General features: G+C 39.6%; 1 protein-coding gene across 1 annotated transcript; it reads right to left on the bottom strand.

Annotated features, from left to right (window-relative positions):
• Positions 1-377: 377 nt before the first annotated feature.
• On the bottom strand, positions 378-22,731 carry unm_sa1261 (un-named sa1261). Its single transcript, XM_063472427.1, has 4 exons — positions 22,598-22,731; positions 7,971-8,198; positions 3,686-3,888; positions 378-2,382 (listed from the first exon to the last, which is right to left on the bottom strand). The coding sequence occupies exons 2-4, from the start codon at positions 8,140-8,142 to the stop codon at positions 1,561-1,563; spliced, it is 1,197 nt and encodes a 398-aa protein (XP_063328497.1). The 5' UTR covers positions 8,143-8,198; positions 22,598-22,731; the 3' UTR covers positions 378-1,560.
• Positions 22,732-23,077: the final 346 nt, after the last annotated feature.

The raw sequence follows: 23,077 nt of genomic DNA, 5'->3' as shown, positions 1-23,077 counted from the left end.
GCTGCTCAATCATTTCAGTAACGTCTCAAAAAGCTTAGTCTATCCTCTCGCTGGGATCAGTTTGCCTCAGGCAAGATCTGCTGATTACTGTTTATAAATGTATTTAATAATTACAAGTCTTTTAATTCAGAGTTTTATTTTAGCAAATTTTCACCACAGTAACGTTACTCCATGCAATACTTTACAAAAGAAAAAAGGGGTATAAGAAGCATTTTGTGTCTCTCCTGTCACATTTTCAGCGTTTACAGTTGTTTTTCTGTTTTTTTTTTTTGTTTGTTTTTTTAATTAAACCAATACTAAAAAAAGAAGACAACTTATAGTATCACCAAATACCAAATCTGCTCTTTTACTTGAACAATTTTGGTGACATCTTATTCCCCCCCCCCCCAAAAAAAAAGTCCAAACATACCGCAGAATAACTAACTGTTCAATGAAAGGGTACAGTTTTCCATTTTTGCACCATGCAACTAGAAAAACTGTTTTGGATGTTTTTAGTAGTTATTTGATAATATTAGCAGATAAATTTTGACAGACCATAAAAAGTGTGCATTTAGATTACTTCCCTATAATGGGGGTAGGCTAAAGTTGACTACTACTGTACAGCTTGTTGAGCATCATGGAAAAACATGAAAAAAAAAATTACTTAAATTTGAACCATCACTGCATCGTAAGTCAGTGTAGCATCCTGCTAACATGAGCTATTTCAATGTTATTTAAGCTAGTCTTAGCTCATTTGTGTTGGGGGGGGGATTCGAAACAATAAAATTTGATTTGAAGGCGTCTTTCAGCAAAATACAAAAAAAAAAATACAAAAAAAAAAAAAAACAGAAATAGAAATAGAATGCAAAAATGTTCACCACATTGCCACCTTGTGGTGAACGTTTTTATTGGCTTTTGCAGAGATTTCTACAAAAAGTACCTTCAAAGAAATGTGTAGCTATGTGAAGGGAAAATCCACCTGCTTCTACAATTCTTCTTTTTGTAGTAGCTGAAAATTATTTTTTTATTTCTCATACGGAAAAAAAAGAAAAAAAACCCTCACAATCTTCAGCTCTGTGGTCCCACTTGATAAAATAAATACTAAATAAATTTGTGTGACATAAATAAATAAATTAACTTCAAATAAAAACGCTTTACATGAACAAATCTACCAAATGTGAACATAACTAACACGTTAAACACAAAGTCACGGTCTCGTTACACACAAACCATGTTCGTCGTCTTCTTCAGTTTCTCTTTTCGTTATTTTTTTTTAACCTATTGCTTGTGGATTATGTTTGCTTTTCTTTGTTTTCCCGTCCTCAGCTTTTCTTGGTTGTTTTTTTAAATCCTGTAACTGAAACCACACACAGGAAGCTACAGCTGTGTGAGTGTCGCGGGTCATTTCCTCAGAGTTCATCTTCATCAGAAATGAGCAAATCCGCGACAAAGCTACAACGAATGTCGTTCGTTTCCCGATGCCAAACATCGCTCGCCGCACTTCTTTCTCCCGCTCGGAGAAATCTTTTTCGTCAGCACACACGCGTGAGCAGGTAGCACGAAGGCAGCGCTGCGCCGTCTCTACACGCAGATCTCAATGGGCGTGGTCACCAGGATGCGCCCTCTTTCGTTGTTCTCTCTGTTGACTCGCTCGTAGCTGCCGGTGGAGGACGGCGAGCTGTTGGTGGACATGGAGGAGTACTGGGTGTCCATCATGACCCCTCCCTTTGCCGCCACGCAGGCAGGCGACAGGCTCTGTTGCTTCAGTCTGTCCACAAGTACGTCTTCTTCTGATGACGATGAGCTGATGTCCAGAGGTGGCGCACTACTCGCCAAAGCCCCGCTGCTGCCATTACAGTTCCCATTCTCAGTATCCAGCATCCAGCACTGGTTGAAGTAACTGAAGACTTCTTTGACAGAGCAGCGGCGATCCTGCTCGATGGAAAGGAGCCTACGAAACATTCGCAAGGCTTCATCGGTGAAGCGGCGCCACTGCGATGGCACGGCGGCGGTCCGACGGCGTTGCCAGCGGACAAACTCCTCGTAGAAGGCATCATTGGGCATGGCCTTCTCCCAGGGGAAGTTTCCTGTCAGCATGCAGAAGAGCAGCACCCCGAATGCCCACACGTCTGTGCTGTAATCCACGCAGAACCCCTCGTGTCGGGAAGTGTCGCACAGCTCCGGTGCCGTGTACGGGATGGTTCCGCTCACGCGCTTCACTGGCGATCCGGCGCGTCGTGTCATGCCGAAGTCTGACAGCTTAACCTTTCTGCACTCTCGGTCAAAAATGAGGACGTTCTCGGGTTTGATGTCACGATGCACCAGCTTCTTGCAGTGCAGGTAGTCAAGAGCAATGGCCACCTGGTGCACGCAGCGCTTCGCCACCGCCTCAGGAAGTCCCACCTGAACAGAGAACAAGAGGAGTAGGAGTAGGTCATGTACATGAAACTGAAGTTTAGGTACAAATAAAGGGGAAAAAGTTCAGAGGATCTGAATCTTGCTTTATCAAACCCTCATACTTACCACTTTCTTACTGGCGCCATGCTTCCTGAGAAGCTGCCCGCATTGTGTTTTGGGAACTGAACATTACATAACTCATAGAAAAACATGAAACCAGTTGTAGATGACACAATAAAGGTGGTCCTTGTGTTTCCTTTTCCCCTCAAGATAACATCTGCGCTTCCTGCGATCTACTATATTAATAGTAGGTCACAGCTGATTGGAGCCACCGGGCACGTTAGATTATATCCCCATTAACTGTGGTAAAAGCACTTTAACACAGTTTTAGATATAATCTCCCTTTATACAAACACATCTATGTAAATGCTCATCATAGCGACCTTTTACACTGGGCTCATGTTTGGCCAGTGTAAACAGGAAGCAGAGTGCTGGCTGCTGACGGCGAGAACGCTCATTTCGAGGCAAAACGTGACGTCACGGCAGCTACATCCATCTTTTACACCATTTCCCGCGACACAATAGACCAGCATAAAGTACAGACGGGCCAGTTTTTACCATCAGTTTTCAGTACAAAACAGATATTCTGGACATAAAGTCATACTGATGGATTCTGTTTGTAGGTAGGTTGTAAGGTTCGTTAACTACAGACGGGAATTTACAGAATGTCTTTTTAAGGTCGTCTCATTTAGGTCTTGGCACTATAAAAAGCTCTTTAGCAAACACATAAAATATTTCAAAAATGTCATTTTAACACAAAGCAGAAGGAAAACCTGTCAGACTTGAGAAACCTTCCAAAACCACCAGGTGCCTCCGACGGCCTTTTATTTTAATAATGATTCACATTTTAAAAAGTCCGTGAATTTTCGTGTTTTGGCACAAAAAAAGGACCCTCCGAGCGCTGTCGGGACTGAATGCCAATGTGTAATTTGCAGCATGTATGCAGCTGGGGCTTTTCGGTTTCAAGGAGGATTAAGAGATAATCATCTGGATTATTTTAATAAACCTACATCAAATATAGAAACCATCCATCCACTCAGATTTCTTATCCAGGTCTGGATCGTGTCGGCAGCAGTCGGCCACCCCTGCTGTGCTTCTCACTCTTCCAGGGGAATATTGAGGTGTTCTCAATACAACTTGGGTCTTCCCGGCAGCTCCTCCCAGTCGGACATGTCTGAAACGCCTGACCTGGCTCCTTAGGATTTGGAGCAGCTTATTTGTTAAACTACAGGAATGGCTAAGCTCTCACCTGTGGAGGGATGATGTCAAACAGATCTCCCGCCTGCGCGTACTCCTGAGCAAAGATGTAGTAGTCGTCAGTTTCGAAGGCGATCCCGTACATGTTGATGATGAACGGGCAGGGCGACAGGTAGAGAGAGATGCTGTACTCTCTCAGGAAGCTCTTCAGCTTGGTGGTCTTTTTCTTCAGAAACTTTAGCGCCATTTTCGTGCCTGAAAACGAGGACAGGACCAGTTACATAACCTCCAGTCTCACTCCTCCTTTCTTGTTCTTTTCCACCCTATTAAAGTGTTTAGGGATTTATTTCACAGCTGTCTAATTGCTTCCAAGAAACTTAATTAAAACAATTTGATGAATAATTAAAATCTCGACAGAGTCAAATCCTGATGATTTATGCTTTAAGTATTTAAAATCCTCTGCTGCACTAGTTATATTTGCACTGTGTGAGCAGGATGACGCTGCTGTCATGTTTAGAGTTTTGCAGAAAGCGTCGTTTACAGATGGAAATGTAATGTAAAACTTGCACGACAGCACATTGTCTTCAGCCGCCTCACCTCCGCTCAGTGGCCGAGAACAAGAGAAGCACCGAGGGGACATGAATTCCCAGGACTAATCTGATAATCTGAACGCTGAGGGGAAAACCCCCCAGACAATAACCTGGACAGCTGCCATGTCTGCTTATAATTTCCCCTCCAACAGGCAGCGTGTCAGCAGAGACTTCTCCAATACCACCGGATCAGCTCTCCTAAAGTGCTTTGTGCTTCTTACAGCATCCAGCCACTTTAGAAAGGTCGAGGGGGATTTTCTGTTAGTCGGTGACACAGTTTAAAAAGAAATAAATTAAAAGGCATTCTTGGTAGCGACACTTTGTGCCACCACAGACTGTACAGAAAAGATCAACAGAATCTAACGACAGTTCGTGAGATTGTCATGATCGATGAAACAGCTATTTGATACTCGTTTGATAAAATGTTCATTCTCTCAAAGGTCTTTCCATCATATCTAAAATAATTTAAAGAGTCATATTTACAAAGTTGTCCACTGGAGGTCTTTTACAAGCACCGTCCATCCTTTTACTCTGCCAACCCAATAACTAGAACCTCAGCTTTATCCTGATGCATTTGAAGGAAGTAAATGAATTGATAAGGACTCAAACAGCAGTTATATATGATAAAGTGCTAGCTTAAACATAAAAATGTGTTCTTGTTTGCAGTGTATTATTTCATTACTTTGATAAGAGAAAATGTTACCAGACTTATAAAAAGGGTATTATTTTTTTTTTTATTTCACTTTAAATGGGTTTGCAGATGTTTAATTGCAGTGAACACCAAACCCAATAACCAGCAGGTTGTCTAAAAGTATAATAAATGCAGCTTCCTGGCTGTGCAGCGCCAACATGTCTGATTTGCACCGATTCCAACAACAGCAGGTCGTCTGCAGGAGTTTCTTCATGTTTATATGGAAATTTAGTTGCTTTGTAAAAGATCCTGCTGGCTAAGCTGCAAAAATAAACAACATCTGTTCAGGGAGACTCAGCTGATTCCTGTTGAGCTACGATTGAGCGTTTTAGAGCAGAAACTAAATATAACCTATATTTAGGGGGAAATAAATAAATAAATCTACCCCGCTGAACAATCGAGTCCCTGAACAAAACATCAAAGATGTTGGTGTTGTTTTCCTCTGAAACCGCGACTTGCATAACAACAAACTCATCATCAGGTACATATACTGCTCATGTAAATACAAACCTATTGTTTTGGCAACTGGCGATTTAAAAACAGATGTTTTATAACCTAATCTAAGTTTCTAGTTTGATAGTGACAAACTGAAGTATAATACCTTCTCATTTTGAATCTCTGCTTACATACTTTACTATTTAATCTATGTAAGCGAGTCATTCCAATATAGCTAGCACATTTTTGAAAATAAATATTATAATAATATATAGATGCAAAATAATGTTAATAAAATTTGCCATATTATTCATATCTCAAACCACTGATAGTCTAAGAAAGTCTTAAAAAATGTTTTTCTATTATGTCTAATTTTATTTATTTAACTATCATTAAAATGCTAAGTAAATAATTCATAACAGGCATCAGTTACACTCGTTTTCAGATACATCCAGTTCAAAATAATCCTTATTTATTTTATACTTTGTCTTTGTGCAGCCATCACTTCATCCTTTCACTGAAATCAACCACTTCTACTCTGATTGGCCGTGTTACCGTATTTTTTATCTCATTTGATTTTAACTGCTGAAAGTTTGATCTAAAAAAAAAAAAAAAAAAAAAGAACAAAAAAGAATAAATGAATAAAAATTTTAACGATCCACATCGGTTCACAGAACATTCTAAACTGTCAGAACTTTGCTATTGTGATAAGATTAAATTAACAAAGCTTTGACATATCACAGATTCATTTACACCATCAGTACTTATACATACGAAATACAGAAAAATAAAAACAATGATTGACATACTCAAATTTCAAATTCATCAAAAAGGATGACAAAGAGAAACAGACAGTTGAATTGAATTAATAAGATATTGTGAAAACAACCTTTTAAGGTTTTAATTGAGTTTTAGCGAAATATAAAATGCATTTCAAACTGCATGTGATTGCTTAAAATGTCGCTAAAGGGATAAAAAACTCGCAAGTTGTACACATGTAGCAGAAACATCTTGGGATGAAACATTTGAGTTTGTTCATTTAAAAAAAAGAAAGTAAATAGATTAAAAAGGTTAAATGTTACACCTTCAGTCCATCCATTTCCACAGGTAACCTGATTTTCTGCTCCACACTGAAGGTCAGATAATTTAAGCTACACTTATTAACGGCTCTGGGAAGAAGCTGGCGGTTCAGTACCAAATTATGAAACCAAAAGGTATATAAAATTTTTATAAATCCATTAACGGCACACCTCAAATGGCTTGAAAAGGTCACCATTTGTCACTCCAAGAGGCTGCTGCTACTTGAAATAGGCAGTGAAGCAGAGGCTTTGTGACTCCATAAAAAAAGACTATTAAGAGGCTGAGAACAGATGGGTAACAATTTGGATTTTAATGTGAAAAGGTTAAACAGATTTTCCGTCAGTTAAGTGGTGAATTGAGGCAGTTTGGATCTCGACCTGGGCTAAAAATCCCTGCATGAAAGCGACCTCCAGTACCTCCAATTTGGCTTTCTGAAAGTAAACACTTCAGTGGTGAACTCAAGTACTTTACCTTCACGAACACGCTGTCATTTCTGACTCGAGAGCTGCTTTAATATTAGACTGTTATTACTCTGAGTCACAAAACAGGGCCACAAATGAGGACAACATCTCATTTCCTGCAACTGCAACCCTGCAGATCTGCTTATTTTGTGGGCAAATGAGTTTCTCGGAAAATCTCCTCTCCCCAGAAGAAGCAATGGATCTGAATTTCAAAAAGAAAACTGTCTTCATGGCCTTTACCTTCTGGTTCATTTTTCCTCTTATGCAATATGAGGATGAAAGAGATGTGAAAAAAGGAGGAAATTTAATTACATGGAACAACCATCATGGCATTTATTAGCTACAGCTAGCTAGCCAATGAAACTAATGATAGATTTATTTAATTGATGCTACATCATGAAGTTAATGCTAATGCAGGTCCCAAACTAAAAAGCCATTTGAATTAGGAAATTCAAATATTCCATTTACTGTTTTGTTATTTTTATTTATTGAAAACCTTTTGGTATTTTTGTCCAATAAAATTTAGACAAAAATACCAAAAAGTTAATAAATGTAAGTACAACTTGACTATTAACTAGTTAATTCTACCCTCAAGAGCAAGAAAACAAAAAATAAACCTTTACATTATTAATTGGTCTTAAAAATATTGTAAATAATAAGCTGAATAAAAATATTCATGCAGCATGTTAGCTAAATATTAAAGCAGAAATTATTATAGTTTGACTTACATTAGAAAACTCTTATTTTTTGTCATAACTAATAAAGGGTGCCAGCTTTCCAAGTCCACAACAAAACAACCAACATTAATCATCTATTTAAAAAGTTAAAACTACATATTTAATTTTGATTAAATGATAAATGGATTTGTTTTAAAATGACACTGAGTTACTTCTGAGTTATTTCTTTAAAGTTTTAAACAAATGACTTTAGTTTTAATATTTCATATTTATGACCACCAGGATTTTATGTTTGTCTTGTTTGAAATGTGGTAAACTTGCATCAACCAGTTGTTTATTTTCGTTTGTTATGTAGATATTAATAAAAAAATTTGTTCTTTACAGCAGCAGCCACAGTTAATACCTCTGATTTTGTGGATGACCAGGTCCACCTTTCCATAGGTGCCCTTTCCCAGCTCACGGATGATCTCATAGTACTTGTTGATGTCCAGTTTTTCCAGATTCTGCGCAGCAATCAGCTGGAGCTCCTCCAGGATGTCGATGGAGGCACGGGAGCCATGAGACAAGGAGTTCATGTTGGTTAAAGGGACGGGGCAAGGGGGGCCGAGGGCTGGTCTGGAGATGGATTTTCCTGGAGAGCAGGAAGGAAGACGAGGTTTACTGTGAGGGAACTTATCCACCCATGTCTGCATTCCTAAACTATACACCACTGCTTTACAAAGCATATCTTGTACTGAAGGTGTACTGCATGTGTGTACTGGTATCAAGGGAAAGTGAGAACGCTTTGAGTCCAGGCCAGTAAACCGTTATGTAATCTTTACACTGTGTTCTTACTTTGAGAAAATATAGTTTCTAAGATCACAGCTCCTCATAGCAACAAAGAGCATAATCGAAGAACAAAAGGTGGGAATTTTTCCATCAAAGCCCATTTAATATATGCAGATTCAGACAGAGGTTCTTTATTCTCACAGCTCAGTTACCTTCAAAGTCTAAACAGAAACTAAAATTGGCACAAATAATGCATCAGACACATTAGACACAAATTCATGTTGTATTACATTCAGTATACAAAAGACAAAAAATGATGCAAGTTTGGTAAATGGAGGTAAATTAGCATCCTTGCAAGATTAAAATGTTCATATAGATGATAAGCTTATTGATGCCATTTGAGGACAGATCAAGAGGTATGATCAAATGTCACTTTTATATTGAAAAACATTTCTTTGTATTGTCTAAGAAGCTAGCCTCTCTTTAGCTGTTTAAAAATGGTAAATGGCCTGTATTTATATAGCACCTTTCTGGTCCCTAAGGACCCCAAAGCGCTTTACATATCCAGTCATTCACCCATTCACACACACATTCACACACTGGTGATGGCAAGCTACATTGTAGCCACAGCCACCCTGGGGCGCACTGACAGAGGCGAGGCTGCCGGACACTGGCGCCACCGGGCCCTCTGACCACCACCAGTAGGCAACAGGTGAAGTGTCTTGCCCAAGGACACAACGACCGAGACTGTCCGAGCCGGGGCTCGAACCAGTAACCTTCCGATTACAAGGCGAGCTCCCACTCTTGAGCCACGATCGCTAGAGTGAATAATTTGGGGTTTCAAAAATCAAAAGAAAAAACAAAAGCTCTTCTTCCTGTTAAAAGGTAGTTCTTAGTTGCCAAGTGTTTGTTTACAAAAAAAAAGATCTAATTATTGGGTTCTCTAATAATATTTTAGGACATTTGCTTTAGATTATAAAGGGTTTAGAGATAACTCTTACATAACTGGCTTTGTATAAATAAAACTGATAATGGAAAAAGCACCATGTGTAATTACTACAGCCACAAGGTTAAAACAGAAAATCTCCCTGCACCTGAGTTCTGTTTCTACTTTATTCTAGTTTTATTTAACACAAATAGAACTTCAGTCTCCGAGCAGCAAACTTTTTTGTTAACCTTGTGCAAAGACATCCAAGTTGAATAGCTTTGGGTGCGATAGGCGATATAACCCCGGCTCAACGTCCTGATGCTGACTGATGAAAGAAAATGAAGAAAATTAATTGAACGAGTCAATCCCTGAGAGCAGAGAAGTGTTGCTATTTGCAGAGCTGATCCTCTGCAGCTGATTAACGATCTTTCCACATTAACGAACATCTAATTCCGAACTGACGTGTTTCTTCTCCGTCGCGCCTGCTGCCATTCACTCTCAGCAAATCTGTCTCGCCTTCCGGCTCCTTCTGCTGCCGAGAGGAGCCAAGCAACACTTCAGATCTCTGAATGAATGCGGAGACTTCACAGCCCTGATGGCCCAGCAGAATTGCACCATGTCTCATTAACAGGGATGAGAAAGTGTTGAAGGAGACGGGATGCTAGCCACATCCTGTGCTTCGGGTCCATCTGTCCCCGCTTGGCTCCCATCTACAGTGTGAGTGTGCACGATGGGGAAATGTGTACAAGAAACTCAAGTAACGCGTGTGAAAACAATGAACGCAAACAACAACATAGAGTATGGTCCGCTTGGAAAAAGCACAGTGAGAGTAAAACTGTGATTTGAGTAAATAAAAGCCTATTAATGCAGATTTACTGTACTGAAACAAATGCAGCACGTGAACCGGGACGTTTATTTTTTAATGTCACTGATCTCAGCTTCAGTGTTTGCAGCGTACTCAAGCTGGATTAAACAACAGCCTTTATTAACCCAACACTTCCTGCTGCTTCACAGGGTGGCTTTTATTGTGGAAAAAACAAAACAACAACCCACAGGAAAAAAATAATGTTTTTTCTGAGAATTTAATGTCATTTTCTTTCTGTTCATTTTTGAAAAACGCTGACTTGTCTGCAACTGCTCATCAAGTGGTAGTAAGACTGTAAAAACAGACCATTTACCTTCAAAGTAAAAGTCGTGCTGTGAGCATGTTTCAAAAGGCGCAACTTTTACTTTGAAAGTTGAGCCTTTGAAGGTCTCCGTTTCCGGTTTGCACTGACCGCTCAGCGTAAACGTTGAGTGTTTGTAGGTGAGTCGGGTTCTTCCACGTGCCACCGAGTTGTTTGTTACATGAATAGAACTTTTTATTTGCTAACGTGTCTCGTTTCTTCAGCTTTCAATTGTCCAATCAAATAAACGACACCGAACAAGAGTCGAGAACAGAACACAATTTTTGGCAAGTTTTTCATGGGCTCAACCCACATACTCAACTCTGCTGCTCAACCCATGACTGTGGGTTGAGCAGCAGCTGTGGGTACAAATGTGGCACCATTCAAGGGGAAATAAACAGGCTTTTCAACTGTATGAAATTTATTATCAAACAGTATTGTTGCAACAACATTTTACTTTTGGTGTGAATTTAGTTTCATAGCCTACATCTTACACAACTGCATTTTATGTCTTTGCCTCCAAATCTCAATAATGCATCAATCTGTTACACACAGAAAAACTCAAACTGACATCAGTGATGCATGTCTTGAATTTTTAAGCTAACAGTATAAGTCTGGGTGTGCTGTAAACAAAATGTAGTATTTAACTGTGCTTGTTGTTTCTTCAGAACCTCTGTTACTGCTAAATAAAGCAGGACTGACATGTTCAAAACTGAAACCCTGACATGCTGAAAGCACTGTGTTAAAAAACAGTGAAAGGAAGCCGTGAGCTCGGCTGTGTTGGAGTGACAGCAGAGGATGGAAATGGCCCTCGAAATAAACAGTATGTGCTGAGCATTAAAGTACGACAAGCTGATAAAAATGAGGACTCAGCTGAACCCAAAGGAGCCAACTGGCTGTCTATCACCGGTCCTCTCAGCATCCCTCTGACAAGGTCAGTAAAGCACAGAAAGGATGAGACAGCCAGAGAGTGTTTAGAGCTGCAAACAGACACACTCGGGCATCTCAATTTTACATGCTAGATACGTAGGTAGATTTTTAATTAAAATTCAAGCCCTTTTCAAAATAATGACCGTTTTCTTGCACAGTTTTTCTGCTCAGCCAGCAGTACAGTTCACAGTGTCAGAGCGAGGGCCCGGTAAATGAACACGAGACCAGATGCACAAAGAGAACGAAGCATCTCACCTCTGCTTTCAGGATGATCAAATAATGCCAGGAGGAGCACTTTCCGCCTCCCTTCTTTGTTCATGTGTCAAACACATTTTCACAGCACAAAGAGACACTGCAGAGACCTTTTGTTAAAGGACAGTAAATGTGTTTCAATACACCTGTTCTGTTTCAGACTTTCATTTGGAGCATTAAAGGAGCCCAGAAAACCATTGTTATTACTGACACTGCTGCTATTATGTGAAACCAAATCATCATTTTAAATAGCAAGTACTCCATGTACAAGCTTGGATCAGACGAAAAAAACCAAACCAAAACAACAACAACCCACCACAGTAATCTCCTAATTTTTGGGAAAACCGCTCTTATCTATGCTGTTAGTTTTTGTCCTTTTTTGGACTTTGTCTTGACTTTAGATTACTGGACTCTATTATCCATAATCCTCCATTATACTGTTAGTATATTAAAGTCACCTCCTTTGTATTTTCACTAAAAATTCATGCCAGCACCCCTCCACCCCCACCCCCTGCTGACCACATGAACCCCCACTACTGAATCTTCAGAGAAAAAAAAAAGCCAATTAATGTAGGATTAAAAAAAAAGGCCAATTTACTAGAAAGACAATTGGGGGGGGAATACAGGATAATATTTTTTATCAATTTATTATTAAAAAAAAAAAAGGAAGCAAAATTACCCTCCCCCAAAATAAATAAATGAATAAAATTCTATAAAAGAAAAAAAAAAACCCTGAAAAAACTGTGGGATAAAAAGGGTACATCTACTAGAAAGAAAAATTACAACTAGCCCACTAAAATTTAAGAAGAAAAAAAAAAATCACGTTAATTAAATCACGTACTTGATTTCTGGGCTCAATGATTCATTAATTCAGAAATGTTAATAGAACACCGACAGGTCTGCTGATTTTCTAGAAACTTTGTGAGAATTTAGAAAACTAAAACCTGGCAACAACAAGTCGAATGATGTCACCAAATGACCAAATATGAATGCTGGTCTTCTACAAAAGATGCATTTTTGTTGTCAGATCACGCAGAGAACTCACCATCCATTTACTTTCTATCATTACGTTTACCTAACCATAGCAACTTTGACATATATGCATTAATTATGTTTCACCCTCGGTGTCTTCCTGCTATCTGAGCGTGAACACTTCCTCACATGCTCTCACACTGAAGTCATATCAAACAGCCCGGAGATGAAAGGAGTCACAACCACCACTAATTAGGTGTAACGTTTTTTAGCTGCAGCTCCTGGCGCTCCCGCTTGGGGTAACTGCTCCCCCAAGGGCATCAAGGAGCCATGTCTGCCTCTCTGACGAGCGGCGCAAGACCACCTTCCCGTCATTCTTTCGGTTGGTAAACAAAGCCCGGCTGGAATTCAACCAGTCTGCTTTACGTCTGTTATGCCCTGATAAGGTTACCTGTCTTTTGCGCCGCTCGGCAGGTGGGTGCAGTCCAACGGTGAGAGCGCCTGTTGATGGAAAGCTGGAGTGGCACAGAGTCAGAAAGCTGTGAGTTTTAATGACCTTTGATTTTCCTGCAGCAACAGCAGCAGCGAGGTGGCACAGCTGCCATGACTACAGCCTGACGACGCTTTGTGTTTCCAGCGGTTCCCTGCAGAACTCGAGCTTCTCTTGGACTGCCAAAATGTCACACCCTTGTTTCTAATAATGTCTCGGTCACAGTAAAACAAACCGAATAAATTTATTGAAGGATCTGGTTTTAATGCTGGGAATACTGGAGCTTGTAGAGAGTGCCAGAGTTTTAACTGGGACACATGGTTGATGTTTGAGTCCCTGTAGGTACATCTAGTTCGTGTAAGGACAGATTTAAAGCTGAAATTTCTTCTTCGTTTTAGGATTTGTTCCTGAACTCATAGATCCACAAAACCTGAGCCAAAGACAAGGAGACCACTGATCACTTACAAGAAGAATAGTATTGCCGCTGTGACTATGAGTAAACCTGACAAACTCGACAGAAGTGCTGAGTAATGATCTCCCGGTGCCGCAGGAAAAACAGCCTCTGCCACCTCGTGTGTTCAGGCCAGCATCGACTTGTAAAACATCGGCACCCAATTAATCATTTGTAATGTGAAATCAATGCGTCACCAGGCTGAAAAAATATTTAATGAACAAAGGCTGCCATCTTACACTATGCCTGCCTCCCGACAAAAATCTTTCATACCTCAGAGAGTTTCCAAAAACAAGAGGGGGGAAAAAAAATGACCTATTCAGGGATGATTTGGACATAAAAGACAAAAGAAGAACTGATGTCTGCTTCGTGAACGTCTGGTGAAACAGCAGCAGCAGCATGACTCTAGATTTCTCCAGCTATTGATGGGCTGGAATGAAATTTGGTGCACATATCCAGGATGTCTGTAGGATGAATCCTAACGCCTTTGCTGAGCTGCTGACTGTTCACATAAGGTTAACATTTGTGCTCAAACACACTAAACAAACAGACCAAACACTTGAAAAGACTCCTGAGCTTTAGATTACCTCCTTCACAGTCTGAAGACTCTTTTATGTCTTGTACATTTAAAGATTTCAAGGCATTTACTAACAACTATAACAAACCACCACAGTGATTTTCTTTTTGTACCCAGTACACTCAAAAGAGCAAAAACATTTATTTGAAAGCGCATTGCTACATATATCTACAGTTATTAACCTTTAGGACCTCTTAGGTTTTTGGTTTACTTTGAGCTCCACTAGATTACAATTTATATGTTTACCTGAGCAGAGATTCGTTTTTATAAGTCTGCAACGTTCAATGTAATTCAGTTTTATTTATCTAGCACCAAATAACAACAACAGTTGCCTCAAGGTGCTAAATATTGTAAGGTAAAGACCAGAGGCGTAATTTCCAGGGGGGTTATGACCCCCCCAATAATCAGACCCAACCAAAATAACCCCCCCAATAAAATTATGAATTTTCTTGCATAAATAGGCTGTTGATTTTCTTTACTCATTTCAGGTATTACCAGCAAAATAGTTGCATGTTTAATCATTTGGGAATTTAACTAGATTTGTTTATTTATTTAGACAGAGATCTTGACCCCCTCCAAATGTTCAACACAAAGTTATGCCGATGGTAAAGACCCTAGAATAATACAGAGAAACCCCAACAATCAGACTAAGCTCTATGAGACAAGCACTTTGGCGAAAGTGGCAAGGAGAAACTCCCTTTTAACAGGAAGAAACCTCTGGCAGAACCAGGAACAGGGAGGGGCGGCCATCTGCCACGGTCGGTTGGAGGTGAGGTGTCATTGGGTGCCAAAAACTGTCAGGCCTATCGAAGTCCACCTTTATGGGCAGAAATCTGTGCCATCAGAAATTGAATTTGAATAAGTTAAATTTGAATTTGAATTGCTCAGATTGAATCTGAATTGTAACTTGAATAAATGCTTTTGAAAACTGAATTTGAATTAGTCTAATTTGAAATTGAATTTATGGTTTGAAAATGATCATCACTAAATTGAAATTGAATTTCATATTTTGAAAATGAATTGATTTGCTTTGAAACTGCATTTTATCCTTTAAAAATTCAGTTTCACTTCTCACCATTCAGTTTCAGTTCTACAATTCAATTTCAGTTCCAAAATTCAGTTTTTTGGAACTTACATCCGGTTCCGGTTCAAGCGCAGATTAATAGAACTACGTTTTACTAGCGGACCGAAAGTGTTACTGACGGGATTCTACAGCATCTTGAGCTGAATTAAGACTTCAGAAGTCATTCGTCATGTCGAATGACCAGCGGATAAACTCTCAGGTTGGTAATAAATGTATTACATGTATAAGAACAAGCGTCATGTTAACAAATGATAGCCGTACGGTAACTTTTATGCTTATTGTAGCTGTTAGCTAAAAACGCTAATTTAGCGTAGTTTGCCCTGAATTCAGCTTTGACAAACAAATATGATCGACTGTTTCTAGTAGAATTCCAAAGTTGTCATCTTGTACCCTCTCAAAGCCCTGTATGCTTGCAGAGACCCCTACAGTAGGGAAACAGGCAAAACAGTGTCCAGACCTTTGTATTTTAGCTTTATTTATGTCTTACACATCCCAACTCCCCAACTCTTTAGCTAACTTAATAACTTTAGCTAAATTGAATAGTTAGTCTAATTTATTTGTGCAGCATTACAAATATAGTTATTTGGCTTATATCGTGATATATATCATTATCACCTGAAATGAAAAAAACATATCGTGATATGAAAAAATCTTATATCGCCCAGCTCTATAGTAAATGTAATAAATGAATAAATAAAGATTTTGTCTTATTCTTCTAAACTTTGTTGCACAAACTATTCAGTTTTTGGAAGTTCAAATAATTCTAATCTATTGAAGAAAAAGCCTGCAGTTCTATTAAGACTCACATCAGCCCCATGTGCACGTTATATCAATAAATGTTAGCATGCTAACATGCTAAATAAAGCAGTTAAAAGTACAGAACATTAACCCACTTAGCGCAGTGGGTATGTTACAGGTTTGATGTTAGCCTTCATCTCTAAAATACTCTTTGCCTAAGTGGAGCATTAAAGTGTATGGGATTTATGCTAGAGGGGGATTTTAATATTTCCTGCTACAGTCAGTGACTTTAATCCTATCTGGAGAGCATGTGAAGGATTCTGACTGCTGTCAAAGTAACAATTCATAAAATAATCCCAATCTAAATCCCACCATGAGTTTTTAAAAGTGGATCTAAAAAAAAATTAGAAAATGGAAGAAGAAAAAGATCTGATAGAAGCACCAATGAGCAGGTCTATTTAGACAATAATATGGCGACAGGAAGAAATTAAATCTGTTATTAAATTAAAGAAGAGCAATACCATCATGTAGCTTATTAATATGTCGCAGCAGATGGTTTGTTACTCACAACCATCTGGTGGAATTAATCTTGGAATCTTATTGGAAAAAAAGGCAGATATTTAAAAAAAATAAATAAATATTAAGAAACAAGAAAAAAATACTTTGGAAAAATACTTGATCTGATTGTTTGTTAGCCTATGACAAACAAATAACCACAGCTAAGTGATAAAGCAAAGTCTCGCTGAAGCCACTCGAAAACAATTTTTTAAAAAGCTTTCAGTTAACCTTTCTTTCAGTAATGAGATATTCTCCACTTCCGATATAACTGATGCTACAGAGGCCTATAATAAAGTTGGATGACTGGTTGGTTAATTAGTGATTGGCGAAGCCCATCCCTGGTGGATTCTTTGGTGATGACTTGGTAACAGTCTCAACAGCACATCAGAGGCTGCCTCCATCTGACGCCAGGCGTCCTCTTTTCAAAGATTTCTAAATAGGTTTAGAGGTGTATTTTCTTTATTTTGGTTGTTTCTGATGAATATCCATATCTCTCACATTGTTTTGCCAGTTCTCTTTGAGAATTTAGCAATGGCTGACTTGTAATTGCTAACTAGTGTGACTACACTGAAAGTGCCTAGTTCTAAAGCCCTTGACATATCTTTCAGGCAGCGTGAACACCCAAGTTTGACACTGTGATAACTCGGGACCCAGATGATGTAGGATTTCGACATTCGTACCATAGATGCAGGTCAATTTCTTTTTAAACATCACCACAGATTTTCAAATTTATACGATAGGTGCATCTACTAGGAGGTTGAGGAATAGCATATGTCAGTATTTTTATAGTTTTATTCTTTGTTTGGAGAGAGATCAAGCACAAAAACAAAAATACCAAATTATCTGCTTTTTAAGGCATCAAAGCTCTTATTATTTGTTCTGAGTAAAGCTTTACAAGCCTTTTTAATGGAGGACCTTGTTCTATTTTAAAGACAAAAAAATGGAAGACAATCTGAGGACAAACTCAAGTTCTCAAAACTAAATGTTTGATATTTATTAAAGATACCAGCACAAGTAGAGAGCATGAACCCTGACAGAATGACTGATAGTAATTTCGGTCTTGCAATGTTCAGAATCCAGGCCCAGACGAAACACAATTGGGATTTGAGATGCGACAGTCTGGCAGCTTAACTGTCTGAGCTAATGTACTTAAAACAGACATAAAAAGCTTTCCTGATAGTTTTCAATGAAGAGAATAATGGCTTCACTTAAGGAGAAGGTGATTAATAATGTGCCATTTCGAAGAAAAAAAAAAAAGCAACAGAGTTTAGTTTTTCTGCCACTGCCTATAGCTATTTCACGGTGACCCAAGTATGTTTGGGGTGACCAAAAAATAAATTTTTAAAAATACATTTTAGGCCGTCTCCTTGAGCCTTTTCTCAACAGACAGAATAACTAAAATAAAGTCTTTACAGTGATCAATAACGTAAGCAATCATTAGCAGCAGCCTCGAGCTTTTCTTGTGTTTACCGTATATTTTATTAATGGTACAAAAAGGCTTCAGTTTGAGCTCTAATGGGCTGAAATGTCTTCTGGTTGCTGTTGGTCATCAGTCATTGTCTGTCAAGCTGAGTCCACTGAACTCTGTGAACCGACAGGTCCAATCAATCAACTAAAAGAAAACAGCCAATCAGTGAAAGAAAATGGTGACTTTTTGCCATTACTGATGACACTTCCTCTCAGTTCACTACCTGTAAGCTTTTTATTGCCATAAATTGACTATTTTTATGTCATTTTTTAAGAACGAATGCCATACATTTGATGATTCACGCTAAACATGTCGACTTGCTTCTGTCAGGTATGACTGTAAACGGAGTAATCTGGGAGTTTGGGCTTTTGGTAACAAAAGATAAACATGAATTATTGCTGTGAGACACTGTGAATGTCACAGCTTTTAAAAATCTCAATTCTTCTGTTTAGAGCAGAAGAATGACAGTTTCATTATCACCTATTCCACCCAGAGAAGATCTCACCAGTTCAGATGATGAACAACGCTTCATAAAAACATTTTTAACGCGACCGATCATTTAAATAAGGAAGTGATTGTCAGGTTATTTGCAGCTCAAACAAAAGTACCCATCACAACGTGTCATGATTTCCTCTAACACAAGTCAAAAATCTAAGAACAAATTTCATTTGTAAAAAGACATTTTTGCCATCTGACTCTATATTGAAGATATAAAGAATAACATGATACATTAATTTTTTGTATACATAAGCACAGCAAACGAGCCCTGTAGGCATAGAAAAACCGTGTGTAGAGTGGGTTCTTGCTACTATATAGATTAGGGCTGGGCCATATCATACCGTTCACGGTAATATCGATACAATGTTAGGCAACGATAAGAAAATCAAATATCGCGATAGAATATGGGTAAAACGCACATGCGCAGTGTGTGTTTTCATGCACACATGGCGGAAAAAGCATAGCGGCGACGGAGAATGAGAAGGGCGAAAGCGGATCGTTGAATGAAACAGATGGACCAGAATTTGTTTGTAAAAATGGTGCAACTTCAGTGGAACTGGTTTGGCTTTCGTCCGTCGGAAACACACAACAAAGCACATTTATTGGTAGAGCATGCAAGCGGGCCGTCGTTATTACCGAACCGATTTTATTTGGTACACGGCACTTAAAAATCTGTCAAAAAATGTTTTAGTACGACTTTGCTAAGCTACGAAGCCGCACCTCTTGATGGATTGTCGGAGCATTACGGCTACCGTAGTCAGGAGCCTCGCGGAGTGATACGTACTGTGCTTCAACACAGGTGTGTAAACCTCTTTTTAAGTTTTGTGGATATTATACATGGTTATGTTGAGGATATGTCGGCCAATTTCCACTGGAAATGCCTTTTGGTTAAACTGTCAGCAAGGAATTTGCATTTGCACTGTTACATTTTTATATAACTTTAATGCACATAAAAAAAACAAAAAAAAAACACAGCTGCTTGATTAAGTGAAAATACATTGATGTGTTTTTTTCTTTGCACTAATAAAGTTGTGGAGTCTCACATGCATTATATCGTCAGTTATATCGTTATCGGAAATTTTCAAATATATATCGTGATAAATGTTTTTGGCCATATTTCCCTGCCCTAATACAGATTATAATTACTGAAAAGATGACCAACCACTGCTTCTAAAAATGTCAACTTATCACCTGGTTTCAGTTTCTCTAATCTGAGGATTTACTACATTTCTTTTGTTGTATATAAAATCCTGAAATAATCATTTCAGCTTTTAGATTTTTGGCTTTTGGTTATGACAAAAGACAGATGTAACCACTGTGGTTATCACTAAGTGGCTTCTGGACTCTGCATTTTGCTCTTTGCTCATTGATAACCATAATAACATGGAAGATTTTGGACACTTACATGGGGTCTGTGGGGATTGACTCACTTTTAGAGAAGCCTCAAGGGGTTGCTAGTGAAACTGCAGATTTTCTTGCCTCTTGGCTAGAACTCCAAACAGCACTGATCATCTCATAACAATTGCACATGTCCAGGTCTGCTACATTTTACACAACGAGAAAAGAGTCATTTGGAAGACACGAGTACCTACTGACTGAAAGACGTACAAACCACATCCTCGGCACCTTCAGACATCGGTAAGACCAGATGTGTACTTCAGTGATGCCACAAAAAGTATGGGTCGATCAGTTTGAATTCATACAGAAATATTACCAAAGCTAAAGAGTTTTCATCCTCCCTAGGACTTATCCCTTTATCAGCCCTAGAAAGTGCTGACTCTTCCCCTCTCTGTGCTGGTTGTTGTTGGCCTTTCAGCTCCATCCTCAGTCATTCAGCTCACTGCCACTGATCTAATGTTAACGTGTGAACTGTTGTTCTTTAAATCTGCTCACTGAGAAGCAACAAAACCGGAGAGATTACTTCTGCCCCGTGAGCAGCTCGTTCCTCTGGAAATGTTTGCAGAAGTCAGACTGCATCACGCCAGCCGTCACGGCGCTGGAGTTCAGCGTCCTCCTGCGTGGCGGCCTCTGGCGAGGCTCGGCCGTCCGCTCCCACGGCGCTCACGGAGCTGTGCAGCACATCAAAGCAGCCGGCTTTAACCGCCTCGACCTACATCGCCTGCGAACACGGAGGCTTTGTCCCTTCGCGCTCAGCGGCGCATCACTGGGCGCTCTCCTTTAATGCCAAAGCATTTCGGCTGCTGTGATCCCCACGCAACAGAAGGCAGCGGTACACTCTTTGTCTGATTTAATCTCATATTCTCTAACCGTCTTCCTCCTGCCTGCCGAGGAGATGTGCATGGTTTTATTTTCACGTCTCCTCTGCAGGGCTGAACTAACAAATGTTTCTGTGAAATAAAATATTATGGGCTGCTGTGTGGTGCAGGCCATCCAGGAAGTTTATGCTGCAGTTTCTGTGAAAAGAAAATCTAGTGTTTTTTTTCAGTTAGCACTAATTAGCAGCTATCTGTGTCTGAATGCTAACGCTCAGGTTTATGTTTGTAGTTTGCTATGAAAGCTCACCAGGTTTAGCTGATGAATGCACTCTGCATACTCTAAACATTCTGGCTCCAAATAAGTGTGAAGTCCAAAAATCCATGTCAGTGACTACATCCATGTTTTAAAGTCCATGTTGTAACAACGCAAACAGTCAAGGCTCATTCACGTGGGGCTACTTCGTCAATGAAACCTTAAATAGTTTTATCAATTTCAATAAGAAGTTTAATAACCCCCTGAATAAGGTTGCTCGTTGTGTTTGTCTGCACAAACATACAAACAAAACCAGAAAGCGGAAATCCTGTCATCTGAGAAGCTAAAAGCGACATGAAAGAAGCAGCTCGTAGCCCATGAGTGGATGAAGGTGTGGAACTGGCACTCAAGAACTCCTGCGCTCTGGACTTCAGGTTCCACAGGGAACGAGATAAATTTAAGCATTTTTCTCTTCTGAAAGCTTTCATCATGCTTTGGATAGAACGAACTGAGACAAAAGAGACAATTTTAAGGATTCGATTGTTGCAAAATTCCTTTCTGCGACAGCACCACGAATCATCGCCACTTCCATTTCAATCATCTCCAAGTGCCGCATCCAGCCGCTTCAGTGTTTGTTGTGTCGTTTGCAAAAGGTGAGGGAGCATGTCCTGTAAACCTTTAAGCGACCAATCAGCTTGAGTTAGCAGCACGCTAGCGTTTTACAGGTAAAATCAGCTTCACTAAAAGTGTCGCTTTGCTTATTTTTGGACATATGATTGAGGCTATGCTTGTGAAAGCAGGTGTAAATTATTTTTTTAGCAGTTCGGCGTCTCGTGAGCGTCTCTTGTTGATCTGCAGCCAATTATATATCCACTACTACTAACAAGACGTGGCTATTAATCCCATAAAGTTTCAGATTCCTCTAAACTCAATGGATTTATGGGAGCCAGAGCGAGGCAATGAATGAGCCCTCAGCAGGGAGGATGCAGACAAAGAATAAACTTTGGACAAAAATACCGATAAGCATCTACATTAAAGTCAACACACTGGTGAACCTTTGTCATCTGAGATGTTGAATTCTTAGGGTTTAGCAAATCTGTCCAATTTTTGCATGAAAAAAATCTAAAATGTCAGAACCAGAATCACGTCTGATGATTAATCGATTAATCACCTTCCATTAACACCATAAATCCCCATGTCTGTATCCTTGATGCAGATCTGGAGTCAGTAACACTGTTTACAGACACTCAGACATAAAAACTGCAGCACAAAGAGATCAACTATGGATGTGATCTGCAGACACAAAGCATGCATTGTATCCATAACAGCGTGCAGCACATGAGCATGTCTGTGGCGAGAAATCTGCTCTGTAAATGTAGAGGGAGGAAAGTCAATACCAGAGATTGTAGCTCTGAGACAATAGCTTCACAGCAGCTCTATTGTTCTGCTCAGGTTGGGTGAACTTTATGTTAGATTTACAGCTGTAAAATTAGAATACATTCCTATATAGTGCCCGTGCATAGAAACACAACAGCCGTGGAGTGTTGTGCTTTTGCCTCAGAGCAGTGAGGCATCACTTTCAAGATGAATCTGAGCTTTAAATGCTTGAAAAGACACACCGAGCAGCGTTTCGTGAGCTGTTAACTGGTTTTACTGGGAGAAAAATGAGATCTTCTCCTACCGTTGACAAAGTGCTGGAAGCTGTCAGTCCATCCAGACAACGTTCGGATCCTTCAGCGACTCAGGAGACCGCCTGGGAGTGAAGGCTCTGCGGGGACCGGCTACTGTCTGTCACCGTGCATCCGCCGTGGTCTGTCTCCCGAGCCCCTCTCTATTGTCTCCGCAGTCGGCCGGCGGACCCGCCCACCGCCTCTGACCTCCAATCAGAGCACAGAGCGTCAGTGACGCCTTCCAGGATTGCAGGAATTTACACCTTAGACCGAATTAAAATTTAGATGTAAAACTGTCAACAGTTGTGGTGTACGATACTGCAAATTTTTGTATAAATTGCCGATACCATTACCAATACGTTTAACCTATAAAGGCACTTTTTACAGACCACTAAATCAGTGAGATTTTTATTTTCCACAATAATTAGTTAATAGAATAAAACACACATTTCAGCTTTTCATGTATTTTGAAGCTGTGTTGTTTTTTGGAG

Source organism: Pelmatolapia mariae, linkage group LG4 (genome assembly GCF_036321145.2).
Source record: "Pelmatolapia mariae isolate MD_Pm_ZW linkage group LG4, Pm_UMD_F_2, whole genome shotgun sequence".
In the NCBI taxonomy this organism is placed as follows: Eukaryota; Metazoa; Chordata; class Actinopteri; order Cichliformes; family Cichlidae; genus Pelmatolapia; species Pelmatolapia mariae.
Note: the sequence above shows the minus strand (reverse complement) of the source record. Positions and strands in the feature narration are given on the sequence as shown.